This window comes from Lytechinus pictus, chromosome 3 (genome assembly GCF_037042905.1).
Source record: "Lytechinus pictus isolate F3 Inbred chromosome 3, Lp3.0, whole genome shotgun sequence".
Taxonomy (NCBI): Eukaryota; Metazoa; Echinodermata; class Echinoidea; order Temnopleuroida; family Toxopneustidae; genus Lytechinus; species Lytechinus pictus.
The window spans coordinates 15,520,564-15,540,764 of NC_087247.1; the positions used below are offsets into that span (position 1 = coordinate 15,520,564).

At 34.7% G+C, this 20,201-nt stretch overlaps 1 protein-coding gene across 4 annotated transcripts in view; it reads left to right on the forward strand.

Annotated features, from left to right (window-relative positions):
• Positions 1–1,084: 1,084 nt before the first annotated feature.
• LOC129257742 (uncharacterized) overlaps positions 1,085–20,201 on the forward strand; it is a 38,665-nt gene continuing 19,548 nt past the window's right edge. Inside the window, exons 1-5 of one of the 4 annotated variants that reach the window (XM_064096501.1) lie at positions 1,085–1,365; positions 8,180–8,263; positions 11,981–12,195; positions 14,905–15,109; positions 19,771–19,935. In XM_064096501.1, coding sequence (XP_063952571.1) covers positions 8,188–8,263; positions 11,981–12,195; positions 14,905–15,109; positions 19,771–19,935 — 661 coding nt within the window. In that variant the 5' untranslated portion in view covers positions 1,085–1,365; positions 8,180–8,187. Of the gene's footprint in view, positions 1,366–6,250; positions 6,509–8,179; positions 8,264–11,980; positions 12,196–14,904; positions 15,110–19,770; positions 19,936–20,201 lie in introns of those variants that run through there. The other 3 variants (XM_064096499.1, XM_064096503.1, XM_064096500.1) reach the window with 3 other exon arrangements.

Genomic DNA, 20,201 nt, shown 5'->3' on the forward strand with positions numbered 1-20,201 from the left:
ATATTTCATGTAATAAAATACAAAAGAAATAGTGAGTGGATGACATCATAGTCTCCTCATTTGCATACCAGCCATAATGTGCATATAACTGTTTTGTGAAATTAAGCGAAACTTTAAAATGTCCTAACTTTGTTATTTTACATCCGATTTTGATGAAATTTTTAGTGTTATGCTTGTTGGATTTTTCTCTTATTATTCAAATCAACTTTTTGTTGGGGTGGACTTGTCCTTTAAATATGTAAACAGTATAATTTTACCATTTTATTATCTTAATTCTATATGTTGAGTAACCCACTGAAAATAAGCTAATATTGTTGGGAGGTAACAGTTTAAATTTGATTATAAAAAAATTAAGGTCCCTCCCCCAGACCGCGCCAATTCCCCAGACGTCAGGAATAGAAACTCCTGCCGTTTTGCCGGGGCATTTTCTTTTTTACAGATTGAATAGGATGCTTATGACAGCATTTTACTATACATTTATTCAGTTTTCAAAATTTCTAGGGGGTGCAAGTGGGGGAACGATCCTGACTGCATATGGGGGGCAAATATGCCCCCGTTCCCCCATTCCTCGATCCCCTACCTTGATCTTCCAATCTTCTCTACCAGGTATTATTATTTATTTTACATAGTTTGATTGAAGCTTCGATATGTCCTTTCTTCTATTCTTTCTATTTCTTTTATCTCTTCTTTCTATTCTCCTCTTCGTTTTGTTATTGTTGTCGCCGTTTTTGCTGTTGTTCTTCTCCTTATTATTTTTCTTCCTCCTCCTTTTCGTCTCCTTCTCCTCCTCCTCCTCCCCTTTCTTCTTCTATTCCTCCTCCTTCTTCTCCTTATTTTCTTCTTCTTCTTCGTTATATTCTTGTATATATTATCTATATATATTATTTATTGGTAATAGTAAATTCTGATTTTTTTCTTCATTTTTTTAATATGTAAATAGGTATAATTTCATTATCTTAATTCTGTATGTCGAGGACCCCACTGGAAATAAGCTTTCGAGCTTTCGTGGGTCATCCCGCGCAAGCCTGTTGTTTTAATGCATGTATGTATGTTATGGTGACTTGCCAAATAAGATCAATCAATCAATCAATCAATGGCATCAACCCTCTGTGTTTTTCTCCTCACCTGTTATCGTGCCCTCCGGTACGTGTGCCCAGCCCTATCACTTTAGGCCAAGTCTTTCCGTACAATGGAGATTTTGACCCCCCCCCCCCAAAAAAAAAGAATGATACAAGTGCTACCATACGCTCCGTGCTATAGTGACCGAGTAAAACCTCTCGTATACCATGTTCTTTAACGAAAGACAATAACATTGCATAAAATACTACCCAGCTCCGCCTTCGATGACATTTTCAAGATAAATTGGTATGTATTTAATTGAAACTGTAATATTTATAACTTTTCAATTTATTATTTCTCTCTTCTCAAGTGAACGTATATGCCATTATAGTCAACCAGTTTTCGGAAGTTTTTCGTAGAATCGTATTAACTGTTACTAGAAAATAGTCACCCCAACTAACTTTAACTAGAAATAGAATACGTGTCGCAGGCGCAGCTCACTCAGCTCGGGTGCGGCGAGCCGCCAGGCCAGGGCGCGGGCGCAAGCTGCGCCTCAGAGCTGAGTCTAGACCAAAAGCTTCAGTCTCTGGTTGTTCCGCTGAACTACGTTGGCTCCACTCAGTGAAATGTCAGAAATTGTTAAGGAAATCCCCAGAAATGACTGTTATTCCTGTCTACTCCGAGTCCTACCCCGTCTTAACAGACACTTTTCTGACTGCCCTACCACGAAGGCACGATAAAACATATTTAAAAAAATTAATATTAAAAGCAGGGCGAAAGAATTAAATCCCCCTTTCCTGAGCCGTAAATTCCTGTTAAGACGCTCCCACTGGGAGAAAAGCAGGACTGTGTTGGAAAGGATTTTCCAAATTTCGACCTGCTCAGACCAGGGGTGGTATTCTGAACATTGTCTTTTCTCCATATTTTATCTTTTCTCAGAAATATGACAAAATCGGTATTCTGGCATTTCTGGTGGATGTCATAAATTTTGTCTCTTCTCTTTAGCGCGCACCAAAAATACGCTGCTTTAAATGCGCCTAATCCTTTTATACAAGCAAAAGATATATAAATATGACAAAAGTTATGACAGGGGTAGCAGTCATAATTTTTGTCATATCTTTATGTACCAAATAACCCGATACCCTGCCGACTGAATGTCAAGCATATAAATGTAAAATGATGATATTATTTAGTAGATTGTGGTATTAATTTCACTCATCCTTCTTCCTTCCTGGTTTTCTCCCTCCGCTGCTTTCGGAGATCAGCCCTATGAAGGCAATAGTATCCATTCATGACAATTTTCAAAATTATTTTTTAATGATACAATTAGTTAGATCCTACATATTAATTCCTCCTTTTTTCTCTGTCTTTCCTTTTTCTATTTCTCTTCTAAATCCTTCAAGGCTTCATAGCTCCCTGTCTCTCTTTGTAATTAAGCGCATCAGTATACACATAGTTGCGCGATGCCAGCAGCTGTATTGGGGATACGCCCTACCTGCCACGGGGCCTTCCTATTGGCTAGAAGGGCTCCCACTGGGAAATAACAATGATTTTGATTGGTTTGCTTCCGAAAATTTGGGCGGGAACTTAGAGAGATATGACAGGGAAAAGACACTGTTCGGAATACCGGATTGTGACAATCATAGCGGTGTCACATCTCGGAGACATGACAAAATGACAAAATTTATGACAAAAGTTATGACAGTGTTCCAGAATACCACCCCAGGGTACCGGTACGTGAGGATGGAAGCGAGGTAGAAAAACAACGCTACCCCGCTAAGACGCGATCAGGGTGCATGCAGTCTGTCTGGAAAGCTCTCCCCTCTCCCATTCCTTTCTCCTTTTCCCTCTCTAACCTACGTTAGACTCTAGTCTAGATCTTTTCTTCATTTCCTCTCCCCTCTTCATTTCCCTTCTCTTTTTCTTTCCCTCTCTTATAAGCATGTTTCTTCTCTCTTTCCTCTTCCTTTCTCTCTTCTCTCATTTCTCTTTATCTTTTTACCCCTCTTTTCTTGCATTTCTCTTCTCTCCCCCCTTTTTATCTTTCCTTTTTTTTAATTGTATACCTCCCTTTCCCTTCATTCTTTTTTCCTTAATTTCCTCTTCCCTTCCTTGTTGTTTTTCTTCCCTCTCCCACCACCTTTCCTCTCTCTTCCATTCCTTTTCACTCCCCTTTTCTTTTCCCTTAATTCTTCTTTTCTTTCCCTTAGTTTCTTCTCTCCCTTGCCTTTTCTCCTTTGCCATTTATTCCGTCTCTCCCTCCCCCTTCTCATTTTCTCTCTCTTATTTTCCTTTCTTTCCCCTCTCCCTTTCAGGTCTTTATTCTCCTTTTCTCTTTTTTCCTTCCCTTTCTTTCCCATCTTCCATTCCTTTCTTTTCCTTCTCTTTTTCTCTAACCCCTTTTCCTTTCCCTTCTTCCCTTCCTTTATTTTCCTTCACTTGTTCTTTTTTCCTCTTTCCTTTTCCCCTCTCCTCTTCTTTATTTTACTTCTCCCCTTTTCCATGGTGAAATTGAACTGAAATAAACGTTAAGCTTGAACCAGCAATCTGTATTTATACTCATCAAATTAATGCCGCCAACAGCACCAAGTTCTCACATCTGCTTCGCAGAAATGAGAAAAGAAATAATGAAAAAAAAATACAATTATGCTAATAACCACAATAATATTATTATTAATGATTCTCATCATCTGCAAAAAGATTGAAATATCCAATACGCCTCATTCCATTAACACTGTATATCCCTTGTGTAAAGTATGTGCTGTGTACATGTACTGCCATCGCATGTACCATTCAGCCACTATTACAGAAAATCAACTTTTACATGAAATTCATTGAAATTCTGCCTTGTCTGACTGTCTTATTATATTTGGCTTGACACTTGCTGACAAAGCACAATCAAGCATCATCAGCCAGGGTACTCCATTCAATAGCTGTCTAAAAATATCAGAAAAATTGCTACTTTTTAAAACTCCCAACATTTCTCGAAAATTCCTGAGAATTGCCCAAAATACCTAAAATTCTCAATAAATTCCTGTTTATTCCCATGGAAAGTTTCCACTGCGAAAATTCCTGGGAATTTTGCAACCCTAATTATAAGTATGTTTTTGTTTTATAATTATATTCAGAGAGATTTCTAGAAGATTTTATTTTGTATTACTGGTAGTGATACCTTGTGATTGTAAATAGTTTGAGAAATATGTACAGATTGATTCTTAGTTTACTTTTGGAATAATCTTTTTAAATTGTTTTGCATTTTCTGATTCAATTATCTTAATGATTTTGTATTATTATCTTCAAATGTTTTGTATAATGAGGAAGAAATATGATTTAAAAAAAAAGAAACTTCAGTCTCAGCTGCAGCTTTCTCATCGATGGTTACATGTACCTGTATGTTCCACTGGAGCTGGACAACGTCTTGTTCCACTACACCTCTCCATAGGCTGAAGTCCTTCCGCTCTGTACAGGGAACCTAGGCTACAGATCTAGACCTTATTTTATGTCTTAAATTTTGTTGTGTGAGGGCGTATGTCTGCGCAAAGGATTACAGGAATGAAAAGGGGGCAAACACGAAAACAGCTTACGGGAACCATACAACGCCATATGTTTTGTGTCGTGTCACTCGAAATTCAGACTGTTTTTAAAGTCACATTTGTATATATATTGAAATTGTTTTGTATTGATGGTCTACTTGAATGTGGTTTTATAATATAATCTTTATGATTGAGCAGTGAAATGATGAACTCCATGCTCAAAATATTTTCATAGTTTTCTAGATCAAGAGCTGAATTCATGCAGTTTTTGTAGGAAAAGTGAGCATGGTGATTAAATCCCCAGGTCAACAATGCTGATTGACATAACAGCACCAAGTTAGCGAAGAGAATCTTATTTTTCCAGTAAAGCATTTTGATGAGAATCATGTACATGTAGACCATGATACATTTTTTTAATAAAAAAAAATAAGTAAAAAAATCTAAATCTGATTTGAATCAAATCTGATTTTTGATATTTTTTTAAACCAAGGAAAATCCCCAACCCTTGTTAGAAAACAAAAATGTTTTAAATGTCACAGTGAGACATCGTCAAACTTAAAAATTATATATATATATTTTTTTTGCAGGAGTTTCTGCATTTATTGTAAAGTCAAAATGAATTTAAAATACATAAACATAATCGTAGTATGACATTAAAGTACATTGCAATGTGACAGATTTATAACAGTGTCATAACAAAATTTAAACATGAATACAATTTAAGGATAAGACAAAGTAGTGAAATGCAAATGCAGTGGCAAACTATATAAGCAAAATAAATGCTCGAGTAATAGCAGCCAAAAGGGAAAAGGGGCTACATGGAAACCAATATATATTCCATAGGTCTGGAAGAAAAATCTGACATCACAAATCATCAGAAAAGGAGAAAGAAAAATGAAGAAATTAAGTGTGCGTGTGTGTTTGTGTGCAAGTGGGTGAACGTGCAGGTGTGATATTTAAGAATACTTCGATAAAAGATATATTTTTTAATGAAGCTTTGAAAGAAAAGATAGATGCAGTGAGTTTAATATCATTGGGCAAATCATGAATATGAATCATATGTGGCGTTTTTTTTCCCACTTCAATTCTGCAATATTCACATCTACTCTCAAAACAAATGCTGAATCAAAGTCTCGTTATTAAAGCTCAATAACTTGCTCCTCCGATCACATTACCAAATCAGTAATTTGAGAATCCATATGATTGTAACAATTTCTTGATTTTGTGATTATTTTGGTGAAAAAAATTCATGTGAGATTGTTCTCAGAGTTTGGTCGGGAAGAAGCCTGTGCAGCAGGAATTGAGAAGCAATCCATCAGCTCGTGTCTGCCACGCGGGAAAGCTGCCACAAGCTACATACGGTGTAAGCTGACTGTGTGTGTATAGATCAAAGAAAAAAGCGCAAACAAACTGGCTAGCAATTTAATCTGTATTTTTGCTTGTGAAATATTGGAAAACTTGATTAGATTTTATTTTACTCGGAGAATTTTTGCTTTTATTTTATGGGGCTCCACCAATTGGTTTAGACCATGGTGTCTTCCAGAGGAAATGGGCATCCAAAAGACGCCCAGACGCCCCTGTGGCTAAACCCCTGTTTGTGGCTTGAAATCTTGAATAGTGATACTAATGTGTTTATTGAATAAATACAGGTTAGTTTCATATTAGTGTAGAGTATCTCTTATCTGGAGGAAACCCACTCTGTTTCAATGTTGACCTATGGTAAGGTCTTTAGGAAGTTACCACTAGACTATAGTACTCCTGATATAAATCATGGACCTACTAGAGATGCATAAATGAAGCTTGATGAAGCTGCATGATGTCATTTGATTGCTCTCAGGCAATTGTAAACTTACTGTTTCCAACTGGATCCTGGAGGGGAAATATTGCTGAAGCTCTGCCTTGGAGATTAAACTAAGGTCTGATTTTGTTAGGTTTTGTGCGGCATTGTTTTTAAGGCGATAGGATGGATCTTTTTTTTTTATTGTGCATTTTTCTTGTATATTTCAAAAGAAATATTATTGGGTTTAAAGTTACATCTTGTTTTGTTTTTTTACTTCTTTAAAGATGACTTCAACTTGATTGTTGCTTCATGTCATGCATAGCTACATACTGTACATTATGTCAATTTGTAGTTTGGTCATGAATATTGTGCATTGAATTTATGCTTTTCATGTTTGTATTGCATACCTGCATTTTATCTGGTCAACCTTCATATCTATTAAAATATGGGTATACTTTACATGTACAATGTAATGTAAAAAAATCATTTTAATTATGATTTATATTTAAAAAAATGTAAAAGAAAAAAAATGTGGTTTCCAACTACTTGGAAAATGATTCTAATCATATATATATATACATGTAGTAGATGAAAATTTCCTTGATTTTTTCGTTAATTGATTGTTGAATTAACTTTAGTTTGACTATTTTACTATTTGTTTGATGATTTCAATGCTGACATACTTTAAGTCTGTAAATGAGTAAATCTGAATTAAATGGAGCAGCGTTAAAAGTTGATTAAAGTGGGTGTAGAAACAAGTGAGGATTACCATTATGCGCACAAGTAGGCCGTAAAGCAATATTTAAAAAATGCTTAAAATGTTTGGTTTTCAGGCCTAAGTTTAATAATTTAGTCAACAGATTTCGCGCTCTCATTAATACTAAATTGATAAATAAGGTAATTAACAGTTTCATGAATTTTCAGAATGGAATATCGATATCGACAAGTTTCATCTTGCGCTTAGGAAGAGGAATATCATTTTCATATGATGACAAAATGTCCTTACAATTTCCCTGGGTGCTACATGTACATGTAGGTCTAAATATTTATAATAATTAAAAAAATCGGCTCGTGCTTCGATTTCTTACTATTATGGCTAATATAAGATTTAATTTTTTATGTTTTTTGAGAATAAAGCTAAGAAATGACTTTTAGGATTACCCCTCCGAAAAAACAAATAAAACTCAACCTTGAGCGGCCGATCGGGGCAAATATGGGTAAAAAAAATTTCGGCCCCCCTATTGGCAAAAGCTGGATCCGCCCCTGAGCAGATACCCAGTTTTTCCATTTTTTACTGGTCCGAACCTAAAATTTACTGGTCCCCAAAATAAAGAAAAACATGAAAAAAGACTGGGTTTATTTTGCTGTATTTTATTGCTTTTATTACCCCCCAAAAAAACCCATGCAAACAAACAGTAGGCCTACACATGCATACAACATAATACATAAAAGCCAAAATTTCTCAGTTTTAGAGACCTATTTTTAAGATGTCAGAGCTATTTTTATAATTTACAAAAGAGGAGAAAATATCAAATTTGTATCAGTTTGATATATATTTACTGGTCATGTTGGTCCGCTAAATCTGGCTATTTCTGAAAAAATAACTGGCCCGATAGCAATTTTTACTGGTGTGGGACCGTCGGAACAGTGCCAGTGTTACGCACTGTCCTAGATGTGGATCACATGAGTAAATGTAAATTGTACATTGGAAGAAGCATGCACGTCATTCGTACCCATGAAGCATATTATTTACAAGCTTATCACAATAGGTTTGAAATACTGTACTTGTTTTTCTTTTTATTTTCAGTTTCAAAAATGAAATTATCACGTCTTCTTCACCATAGCTGGATCCTTCTTGTACATTGCCTGTGGAGAAATGTATCAGGGCTTGGTAAGTGTCGCTTTTTTTCTCCTCATCCTTTCTCAAGTACAAAAAATACACATAAACAAACAGAAATGCTTTGCCTGATATGAACATGAAAAACACCAAAAAAAGGAAAAAAAAGAAAGCAAAACATCTAACTACTATTATTGTGTCGATATATATTGATTGCTTTGTTAAAATTGAACAATTTTGACAAAATTGTTCAGACATTTCATGCCTCACTTTATATCCCTCACTACATGTAAAAGACACAGACAGTTTTTTATTTTGTATTTCACACCACAATTAGTAGTTGTTGATGAAATCGTTAAGCTAGTGGATAAGCCTTATGGTTCACACCCACTTGTTGGATTGGGAAAAAGGGCTTAGTGGGATTCAAGAGAAATACCCGGTGTGGTAACGATAATAATAATAATACATAACATTTATAAGGCGCTTACTACTGGTGTTTCTAAGCGCACTGTGTTCTGTTTATGGTTTGTACTTGGGTTAAAGAAAAAAATCTCAAAATGGGTTCGAACAGAATCCAATAGATGACCATCAAAGTGGTTGTATGTGCCCTATGGCTCTAGAAGAAGATGTGTAATTGCTGAGAAATGAGCAAAATAAATACAGAATTCATATTTGTAAATTCAAAGATGTTTTACCAAACGTTGAGGCCTTTAAATTGTTTTTTAAAAACAGAAAGATTTGGAATACTCCTTAGCCAAAAAAAGAAATAAGCTTTCCATCCACTTCAAAAAATGGAAATTTGAGGTGTATTCCTGTTATTCATGAATATGCTAAATACAGCTCGATATTTCTAGTCTTTTTAACCTATACATGTACAGCAAGTAGCAACTGTGTAATGCTATGTTGTTGGTGTGTTTGCCTTGTATTTTTTATTGTTTTGTTTGTTAAACTTTTTTTATTGCCTTTTGTTACAATAACTCTGATCTGTTTTAATAAGTTGTAAATATTGTAATTTTACCTTGATCATGATTTTATGATATAATAAAACATACAAATATAAAAAAAATGTTGGGTATTTTACACTCTCCCACATACGTTCTTTTGAGTTAGTGATTATGTAAGTATTGTCAGTTGTCAGCTAAGATTTCATGATTTCACAAAGATAAACATTAATGTACCAGATCTAGATCTATGATATTGACAATTAACCTTGATTTTAAAGACTTTCTAATGAAATAATTGTTTGATGCATATATATACCTTTAAGGGTGGTTAATGAACATTCAAATCAAATATATTTTTTCTGATTTTTTTACCAAAAAAAAATCAAAATCTTTCTGTTATTAAAGCAGTGGTAAATGAATTATTACTGAATTACATGGATGTAGAATATTTTATCTTCCTGAGCTGCCATCCATTTCCCAGAATTTCTAATATTTGCAAACAAGGTTTTCATGGCTAAGCTTATCGCGCGGGGGGGGGGGGGGGGGGGGGTGCCATCTTTCAACATGCACATTTACTGTTAATAATATATTATGAATACAAAGTGCTTTTTTTAATTCGTATTTTGTGTACATGAACGGTATGGTATTGAGAATTCATTTTCTTTTTGCTCCAGTTTTGGGCAAATATTTAAGAGAAACTTGTGCAAATCAGTACATCAACCAAACTAAAATTTGTAAACAAAGTGTTTACATTGGCTCCTTTCATGTTCAAAGTTTGAGTACCCTCTCTGTAGTCGAGTCTGAATGGGAAGACTATGAAAATGTTCTTTGTGTTTTTTTTTCAAATTTGAGGACATTTGACATCAAACTTCATGCATTTATTTTGATTTATGATCATGACAGTATTGAGGAAAACGATAGATTAAATGTTTGCATTATTTATAGTCACAACAAATATGTTGAATGCCTGCACATCTTAGCTTTGATTGTTATATGAGAATATAATGAGTTTTATAGACATGTTTATGTTGGCCTTTTACAATGCATAAATGTATTGTATAGTGTAGGGGAGACAAAAATTGCTGTAAAGTCCAAATAGACTTTATTCAAGAAACAATCAATATATCAGCTTAAAGCATATATCTAAGGGCTACAAATGTACCCATAAAATTCTTTAACTCTATGATGGTTACTGAAAAAAAATACACCTTGAACAAGACCATCTCTAGTGTTCCAACTAACATATATATACGGGGTAAGTTGGAACATGGTATGGGGTAAGTTGGAACACTGCATGGTCAATTAAGAATTATACTAAAACTACTACGTGGTTTTAGCTTTATTGCTTATTTTTTTCAAGTTCAAAATATTAAAGGTGTGTATTCTGATTTGTTGAACTTAATGTTTTCTATTACACATAATTAAGAGCCACTCAAGCAAGCCGACTGTGTGGTAGAATTCTGCATATTTTGTGTGCGTTTGATTTTACAAGCAACTAAGTGTTGAACAGCAATTTCATGTACTTCTGCACCAAATTTACATGATATTGATCTTCCTTGATCAGATAATTATTTATACAATGTACTTTTTTGAACTGTTAACTCAGTAATAAAATGGATATGGGGGCTGACATTGTTTATATGAAATATAAATAGTGGCTTTCATGACAAATGTATGATGCCAAAATCTTATTACTCATTAGGTAGGGGCAAAGTTGGGGATGATAATAGGAACACACACCTTTAACTGTACTTTGAACTATTTATCTATACCATAGATACAATAACAATTAAAGGTCAGAACTGAATGAATGAAAAGGTAAATTATGCTAAGAACTATTGAACATTGTTGTCTAACATGATGAGATACAAACAAAGTGTGGTACCGTACCCAATAAAATGCACCTACGGTAGCATGTAAAACAAAAATACATTGGGTAATTAATTTGGCAACTGATTACTAAATATATTGCCGTTAAGATTTTAAACCAAAACATTTGCTGTTCCAAATAGCCCCTTCAATTTTGTTCCAACTAACCCCAGAGGCCCATGTGACATTTACAAGCTTACAGCACAAAAAAGGGACTTCACCATCGCATGTTAATAACCTTATTTTATAGCTGAATGTCTACTATACCCCTGAACTGACCAACTTGATCTAAACATCTCTGAGATAATAAAACATTTTCTGAAAGAAAAAAAAATTACTCAGAAGATGAAAAAAACAAACATTCCTTTCTTACTTCACCAGGCTTGTTGCACATGTGGTGTCTGTAATATGGTGGATGGCTGCTGCTAATGGCAATAAATCGAGCGCAGTATTGCATACATTTATTTATAGGTGTTTAAGAAAATTACAATATGTTTCAACTTACCCACGTTCCAACTAACCCCAAGCTCCCCTACATGTATGCCTCCAAGTTTGTAATATTGTTTTCTTCAATTTAGGACTGTAGTTGAATTATACCATTTTCATAGGCTTTAATTAATTTGGTTCTTCATTGTTATTGTGTAAATAATTCTAGTTAAAGAACACTGCTTTCTTGACTTCATTTTCCTTACATTCTGGCTGTAAGTAGGCAAATGATATCTAGACGATTGTCCGTTTGTCAATTTTTCCCTCCAATTTATGGACATTCACACGTTATCATTTTGATATACATGTAATTTATGCTAGACCTGCCTAGCAATATAAGGCAAAATGATACACAATAACGGAAAATTGTGGATAGAAACAAAATGTTGCTTTAATAATTGTAATAATAGTTGTTTAATAAATGTAAACACAAGTTTTTCTTTATTGTTTTTATTATCCATTTGTAATTCAGCTTGCAGTAGGATTATCGAGGGATCAATGGGCTCAGAGGGTGAGATATCTGCACCCCTCTTTCCTTCTAGTTACCCCCGTGAAGACTCCTTCTACACCTGTACGTACAGGCTGAGGAATAGGAATCTTACCAATCTCAGACTGGTCTTCAGTGACTTTCATCTTGATGATGATATTGCTGGAGGATTTAAGAATGGAACAAGGGATTATTTACAGGTGAGATGTAAGGCCACTTTAAGTCAGGGTGCTACATAACATAAGCACTTGCCCGATTGCCCGGGGCTAGGAAAAGTTATAGTCGGGCAAGTGTTTTGAAGTAAAGACCAAAACTACTTGCCCGAATTGGGAAAGGAAAATTCTCAAAGTGGAATGACCAAAATTAGGGTCGATATATTTGATATGATATCGACCCTGATTTTGGTCATAGCGGGCAAGATAAAATCACTTTGGAAAAAGACGTGCAATAACAAGGTACATCAGTTCATGTCAAAAGAGAGAAAAGAAGTTCAATGGTTTATAAAACCACAATACTTTCTTTTGAAGAGGTAAAACTTTTTTTTCAAGGATTTTTTCGGGCAAGTGAAATAGATTTTTGGGCAAGTATATTCCAACTATTTAAAAATTTACTTGCCCAACCGGGAAAGTGCTTCTAAAAAGTTATGTAGCACCCTTCTTTAAGATTGGTCTGCCAACCAATTTTTAACGCAGTAACATTTGATGCAAATATTGCGATAAGGAACATCTTCCTGTTGAAAGTTAAAAATCCTTGTGTATCTATATGCTACCCTTCAGAATAAAAGCAAATTTAATAACTTATTGCTATGACATCATTGCAATCGTACCATCAGCTACAATAAATCAATTTGGCTATTACTCCAAGAGAATTAAGGTTTGCAATTATAAAAAAATGTGATATTAGACTAATGGTCTTTTTAATTACAGAAAATATTTTTGTTCCAAAATCAGATTGTCAACCAGTCGTAAGTTGTGCAATGGACTTTGGACTGCATTTAACCAATTTGAGCAGAGAATAATTGTTGTTGACATTGCCAGTTATGCACTGTAGTTTAAGGAGTAGAATTGGGGAAACAATACAAAGAATGTTTTGGGGCAATTTAATAAATTGAGATCGGTTGGTAGACAATTTTGGGACCAAATATCAGTTGTAAGTCTGGCAACTAATTGTAAATCTGAACTTTGTTACTAGTGTGCTAGCTTGGACTTAAAGGTAAATGCTAGTTTTGGTAACGATATCAAAATGAGTTCGTACAGAATCCAATGAAATGACCACCAAAGTGTCTGTTTGTATAAATAAAAAGCATGTGCCAAAGGATTCTGGAAGAAATTGTGTAATTGCTGAGAAATCAGCAAATAAGCACAGGATTCGGGTAGAGCGTCGGGCCCGACGCTCAAAGCAATAATTATACGCTGTCCCACGTGCGCTTATCTGTGTTGGGGAAGTTCAGTCTGAACATTTTTCAGCGTAGATTTCAAGATTTCACAAAGTTCAGTTTATGTAACTGTACCAGATCTAGATCCTCGATGATATACTGACAATTAAGCCTGGTTTTACAGACTTTCTCATGAAATCAGTGTTTACTGCAACTACTGGAATTTCTCTTTAAACTTGAGTTTGGCATCGGTTGCAAATCCTCCCTCTTCCGTATTTCCAAAAGTTGGCATTTCTGTTCATGTCCCCTGATCTGTAAATTGTTGTATGAGAAGCAATTGTACATGTACTGCATACTGTATGTCTTCATATGATGTAGTAGAGTGTCTTATCCATTCTTTACATTTTTGGGTGCATATATTTAATGGTGCTGTGCATGTTTAAAGAAATCTAGTTTGTACATTGACTACTACATGTGTAATGTAGGTCCTGTTTATAAACATCCATAAATACATACATGGAGGGCCATAATACATTCACGTGATTGTGAGCGAGCATGTGGTTTTGTGATCATACACATATTGTGAGAATATTGCTTCAGCTGGCAAAAAAAATCCTTGAATTTGTCGCTTATCTGTGTTTGTGGAAGTCATTAAGCTGTGTTTGTTAGTCACAGAGTATGATAGGAAACCACCGTGACCATGCATCTGTGTTTTGGAACCAAAACGTACAGTTGTGAAACATGTGTGATTAAAGGCTCTGATTTATGTTTGATAGAAGCATGTAATTTCAAAAATAAAACAGACAGCTAAGTTTATTGTGAGTATCATATGAACATGATAAAGCTGTATTAGAGATAATTTTTTTTCACCCCTGTCCAGCATGCTTTTAAAGCAAATTTAGTTGAAAATCTGGCTTCGTTCCTGATCATTTTCATAAAATCAGGGGTTTTTTTAAATTAAAATATGAAAATAATATTTCTGCCAAATGATTTTATAATGCCCTGTAGTGACAGGTTACCATCAGAATAATTCAATATGCAAATCAAAATTGACAAATAGTTGACTACATTGTACATGGGTTGCATCCACTTTGTCTTCTAGCCGATGGTCTAATGCTCAGTACCGGCTGCACCAAAACGTTTTCAGCATTAACAGAGTGCTTACAGCAGGCCCAGTTGTAAGCGTTGATCTAAGATGTCAAAAATGCGTTGTTGTAACATGAGGCATTGCTGCAACATTACTGGTTGTAACAGAGGCTTTCGTTAGCATGTTGTTTGCGCTAACAACGTTTCTGTGCGGCCGGTACAGATGGCTTAATAGCCCACTTGGTCTACTATCACTTTGGGCTTATTACTGTTTGGTCCAAACATCACTTGGTCTAAAACTCATTTGGTCAATATCTTATTTTAATAGTCTAATGTGAGACTGGTGAATTCCCACTTTGCCTACTTATGATTTGCAATTTGCCTAATAAAACTTTTGCAATATTAACATCCATGTAATTAGTTGATCTTTTTTCATATATCATCCTAGATTGATCTTCACGATGGTCAGACGCCTCGTGTATACGTGGGTATCAATCGTCCTACCATCATCCTCAGTTCCTCAGATGAGATAACCCTTACACTTGGTGTCCAGGCAAACCAACCCAACATTTACCCAGGATTGAGGACATTCGCTGCACAGTATTCTTTTATCACAGCTTCTCAGATGATTGAATATGAGGCAATATACACGGGTGAGTTCATTTCTTCTGTGTGTTTGTTGCATAAAGTGGTTTGAGTGGGGTCAATTTATTTCACAAGATACCGTCAAAAGTACAAAGTAACGTAGTGTTATGATGGGACCTAAGTAGGGACTAATGAAGGATGTTCAGAAAACACTGTAATTTGGATTGCCAATGTGTACACAGATCTCTTAACCATTTTAATGTCAAGGAAAGAATATCATTTTTTTTTACCATTCTGAGCTTTGGTTTTTCTATGATTATACCATCATTCTTGATATCTTTACTGCACAATCCGATGAGAAATACTGTTTCTTTCCTATATGTATCTATGAGCAAAATCATCAAAATATTTTAGTAACATGGGTTGGGATGTAGGAAACAAACAACTTCTTTATTTCAAGGCAGACTGAAATACAAATCAATCAAATAATTGGAATCAGGAAAGAAAGGCACTCACAGAAAACTTCATGTAAATTTGAATCAAATTCCCCAGGCTACCAATAAGGGAAAAGAAGAAAAAGTCATTAAAACAATTAAAATATGATAGAAACATATGAAACAGAAACAAAGATGGTAATACCTTTGTGGTCATATCATACCCCTTTCATAAACCCAATAAAACCCAATTATGCGGCTAATAGCAGCATAATTTGGTCGTAAAATCAGAGGAGGACAAGAGTTATCCGCATTATTCTGATGCTGCTATTATCCGCATAATAGCGGCATCGGGACAAGATTTTGAGTTTATGAACGTATTTCCAAATAATGCGGATAATTGCCATAGTGCGGTCACAAGGTCACCCTTTTCCAACACAACCGCATCGGAGGGGGCGTGTCCAGTTGTCATGACGATTATCCGCCTTTTTCAGGACGGGCGCTCGTAAAAATAATGCGGATAATTTTCGGAGTTTGTGAACGCAATTTTTATTGAATTATCCGCATTACTCTTAGGCGGCTAATTGGAGGATAGGTTTTATTGGGTTTATGAAAGGGGTATAAGTTTTGAGGATAAACCTATTTACGACAAAGTTAACACACTCAATGGTTGGTCTAATAATACTTGTTATAAATACTGAACACTGAATATCACTCAAAATACATCACTTAAAGAGTTTCGAAATCCTACCACTTTGTCCATTTCCATTGCATCATTTAAAATTCAAAGCTAACAAAACATGGAAAACGAAGTAATAACAAGAACTCTGTATTGACATTGCAAAGGAATTGTTGATATCATTAGTTTGCGATGCAAATTGACAATTTTTTTAATTGTAAAGACAAACCATTATTAATTAAATTCTGTTTAAATAAACTTTAAAAGGAAAAATATAGTAGAGGTAGAAATTTGTGTGTGTGTGTGTGCAAACTTTAAAATAAAAAAATTGACGAAGGATTCAAATAGTCTACTAAAGCTACAACAGCTCATAGAGAAATACTTTTGGTATAGCATTTTATTGTGATTAGAAAGAAGGACTGAAATATAGTGACTTAATGTACATGTATTATGTGCAATGTATATTTTGGTAGAATTTGAATTCACATTCAACAACTAATCATAGAAATGCAGTAAAGACACTGATAAATAGAAAACAATAATTCTTCTACACGCATCCATGGTATGTGTCTCTAAGAACTGCTTATTATTATTATTATTATTAAATAAATTCAATAAATTCAATACACTCTTCCTGTTGTTAATTTCTTTTTCATTCACGGTATGCATCAAGAGAACCTACCACCCCAAAATACATGTATCTTAAAAATGAATGAATAAATAAATTAAGTTCAGTATCATAGTACTATAAAGTAAGTAAAAGAAGTAAGTAAAAGAAGTAAGTAAGTGAGCAGCACTGTAAGTAAGTAATCAAGTAATCTAATGAAGTAAGTACAGAAAGTAAGCAAGCAAGCACGCATTACAAGTATGTAAGAATTGAAGTTTGTAGGTGATCATAATGAGTACTTACCTGAATAACATTGTAGTTGAAAGAATAAAAGAGTAAAGAAAGAAAGAATGAAAGAAAGAAATAATGTAGTTGAAAGAATAGAAAAGAAAAAATGAAAGAGAGAAATACGTGTTATTGAGTACATTTCTAGATCGAGAAGTAAGATCAAACATTCAATGTTTACTTACTGAAAGAAATGAGACAACATTAACTGCATTTAATGGATTTTCCATATCCAGAGGTTTAACATAAAATGGCACTTTAGTGATGAGATTTAGGGCATTAAACATAGATTGACATGATAAGACCTTACTGACAGGAGAAGATGAGTCGGTCTGGTTCAATGAATTCTCATCACCTCCAACCTTGTTTTTAATAGCGGAAACTGATAAAAATACACACAAAAAAAAGAGAAATCCACAAGAGGTGATAGAACTGAAAGCTGATGATGGAGTTGGCAGGTTTCCTCTCTATCATTGGTAAGGTAGATTGACCTGGTATCTAAATAAACATGCTGGTTAAAATCAGGACATCATGGAAAACCCTGGATTTCACTCTGCTAGGAACCAGTATCAGTCCATTCCAATCTTTAATCTGTTTTTATACTTTTAGATTTGTGATATTCACTTGAAAGGTGATATACTTACATCTTGCAATGTACTGAAAATGAATTACGTAATGTCATTGGAATGCTTAGCTGCTTATTCAGAGTGATTTTCATGAGAATTGGTGATACCAGGGGCCCGTCTTACAAAGAGTTGCAATTGATCTGATCAATCGCAACTATGGAAAGCCAGCAAAGTCAACATATGAAATGTATGTTTGTTCAAAATATTTTCTAGATATCAATGTATATCCATGAATTCATTGATTTATAGACAATTTGGTGTGTTCTCCTTTGTTTTCAAAGGACATTTTGCAAATTTCCTGTAAAGAAATTATGGCACTGATGGATTTCCATAGAGTTACGATTGATTGGATCAATCGCAACTCTTTGTAAGACGCGGCCCTGGAGTAACACTTGAACATAAGTAGGGTTTTCTCGCACTCAGAGGCAATGCACACTTATACATTTTTGAATAATCATTGATTTATGATTTAGGTTTATAATTTACGGGATAACTGTTTTTTCGCCTCTTGTAGAAAATGAAATTTGTATTCATTTAAGTATTATATGAATATTTGAAATGATGAACAATGGAAGACAAGATATCCACAGATATACATGTAGTTCATCTGGAGAATTTGTGCATTTAATAAAATAATCAATGATGTACATAGTAGATTTTAAATGAATGAATGTCTCTTGTTTGGCCTCTTCTGAAATACTTCATCGATACTAGGAGGTTATATTGACATTCAAAAAGGGAAGAATAGAAATTTATTGAACTTATTTATGATACAAGTCTCCACGAAATGAGCATGTCATATCCTGTTTCCTATTTGAACAAATATTAACACAGTGGTTAGCTGTTAATTTATTTAAAGTCGCCAAACACAGACCAGTGACCAGAAGTAAATAAAGATTGAATACACATCTTGGTCAATGAACTTGAGGTCAGGCACGTGAAATAATACATTTATATTAAAGAAATGGGCCTATATAAGAGAGGAGACTGCACTGTAATAGGTGAAGTTGTTTCTACAGACTTTATGACGGGTTATGAGTACCTTTTTACTTACTGCTGTAATGAGTATTAAGACATCATGGTAGGCATTTCTACATGTACACTACAGACAATGCAGTCTCTCAGAGATTACACACTCAGCTACATTCAACTAGTATACCTATTAAAAGTATTATAGCAATTTATATATTTTGAGAAGGAATAATACAAAACATTGACCTACATTATGCAGGGGCGACACCAGGGACCCGTTGCATAAAACTTTTGCCATCAAAAACTCTGGCAATTTTTTTGCCAGAGTTTTTTAATGTACAAGTTTCAATGGCATACTTTTGTTTGCCAGAGGTTTTTTATAGCAAAAACTTTATGCAAAGGGTCACAGGATGCTTATTGGTCTACTCCAACTTCATCTATGTATCATGTTGTCTCACCACACATGTAATTCATCTACAACCTTAGGGGTGTTTCACAACAATCTAAGTATGACTATCTGAGAAGTTGAACAACTGCATGCAGAACAAGTAAAATTAATTACATGTAGTTTGATTGATGGGAGAGGGGGGGGGGTGGGTGCAAGACAAACTTTAGGTGATGTCAACGTTTTCCTCAGTTATGATAAAAACGGGGATATACAGGGGTGCTCAAAAGTTAGTGAACCTCACCAGAAATTGAAAATATTTAAAGTGTTTAAGTTCTGCCTTGTTTTAGATATTTTATTGTTAATGTGAAGTCAGGTGATAAAATATCACATTCAATAAAGTTTGTTTTTGTCTAAATTCAACCCGCGGTATGAAGGAGTACAATTTGTGGTGGGGTTCACAAACTTTTGAGCCAGCTGTACATATGGACATGTAAAATTACATTCCTTTTTTTTTGGTTGAAAAACTATTGGAAGGGGGAGGGGGGGGGGGGTGGGCAGTCAACACTGACTGTTTGTGCTCCTTATTGGGACCAAATGGATTAAAACATGTTATGGTTTGTTCTTGCTTTAGAACCTAGTCGTTTTCACTCCATGATTATCGAGAATTCATTTTGTTGTGTAACGACAAGATCGATCATGACTTTATTTTGTTTTTCCCTGTGACCTCTCTAACGTTAGATTCTCGTACAGTGATTCCTACTCTATCAATGGATCAGGGTAATGTTGCTTACACCGTTCTTGCTCCGATGGGGTATGTGTCCGGTTTCTATTCCTCTCTGGAGATCGACATCATCTGGTACATTGAGGCAGAGTCTCATATGAAGGTCCTCTTCATTGTCGATGGTAAGAGCGAGGTTGAAGGGTAAGGTTTCACAAACTGGGCTGTGTTTTACAAACAGGGTCATGTTTCAAAAAGAGTAACTTAATCATTAAAGAAGCTGGATGCAACAGTGCCAGGACAAAAGATTTTTAGATCATTGATAAGTTGGAAATAATTCAGAACAAATTTTCAGTCCAGAGGGGTATTACAAATCAAGTTACTGTTAGATTATTTGTTTTCTGATTTCGAAATGGAAAAAGCAAAAACGAAATATTGAGTGAAAATTAAT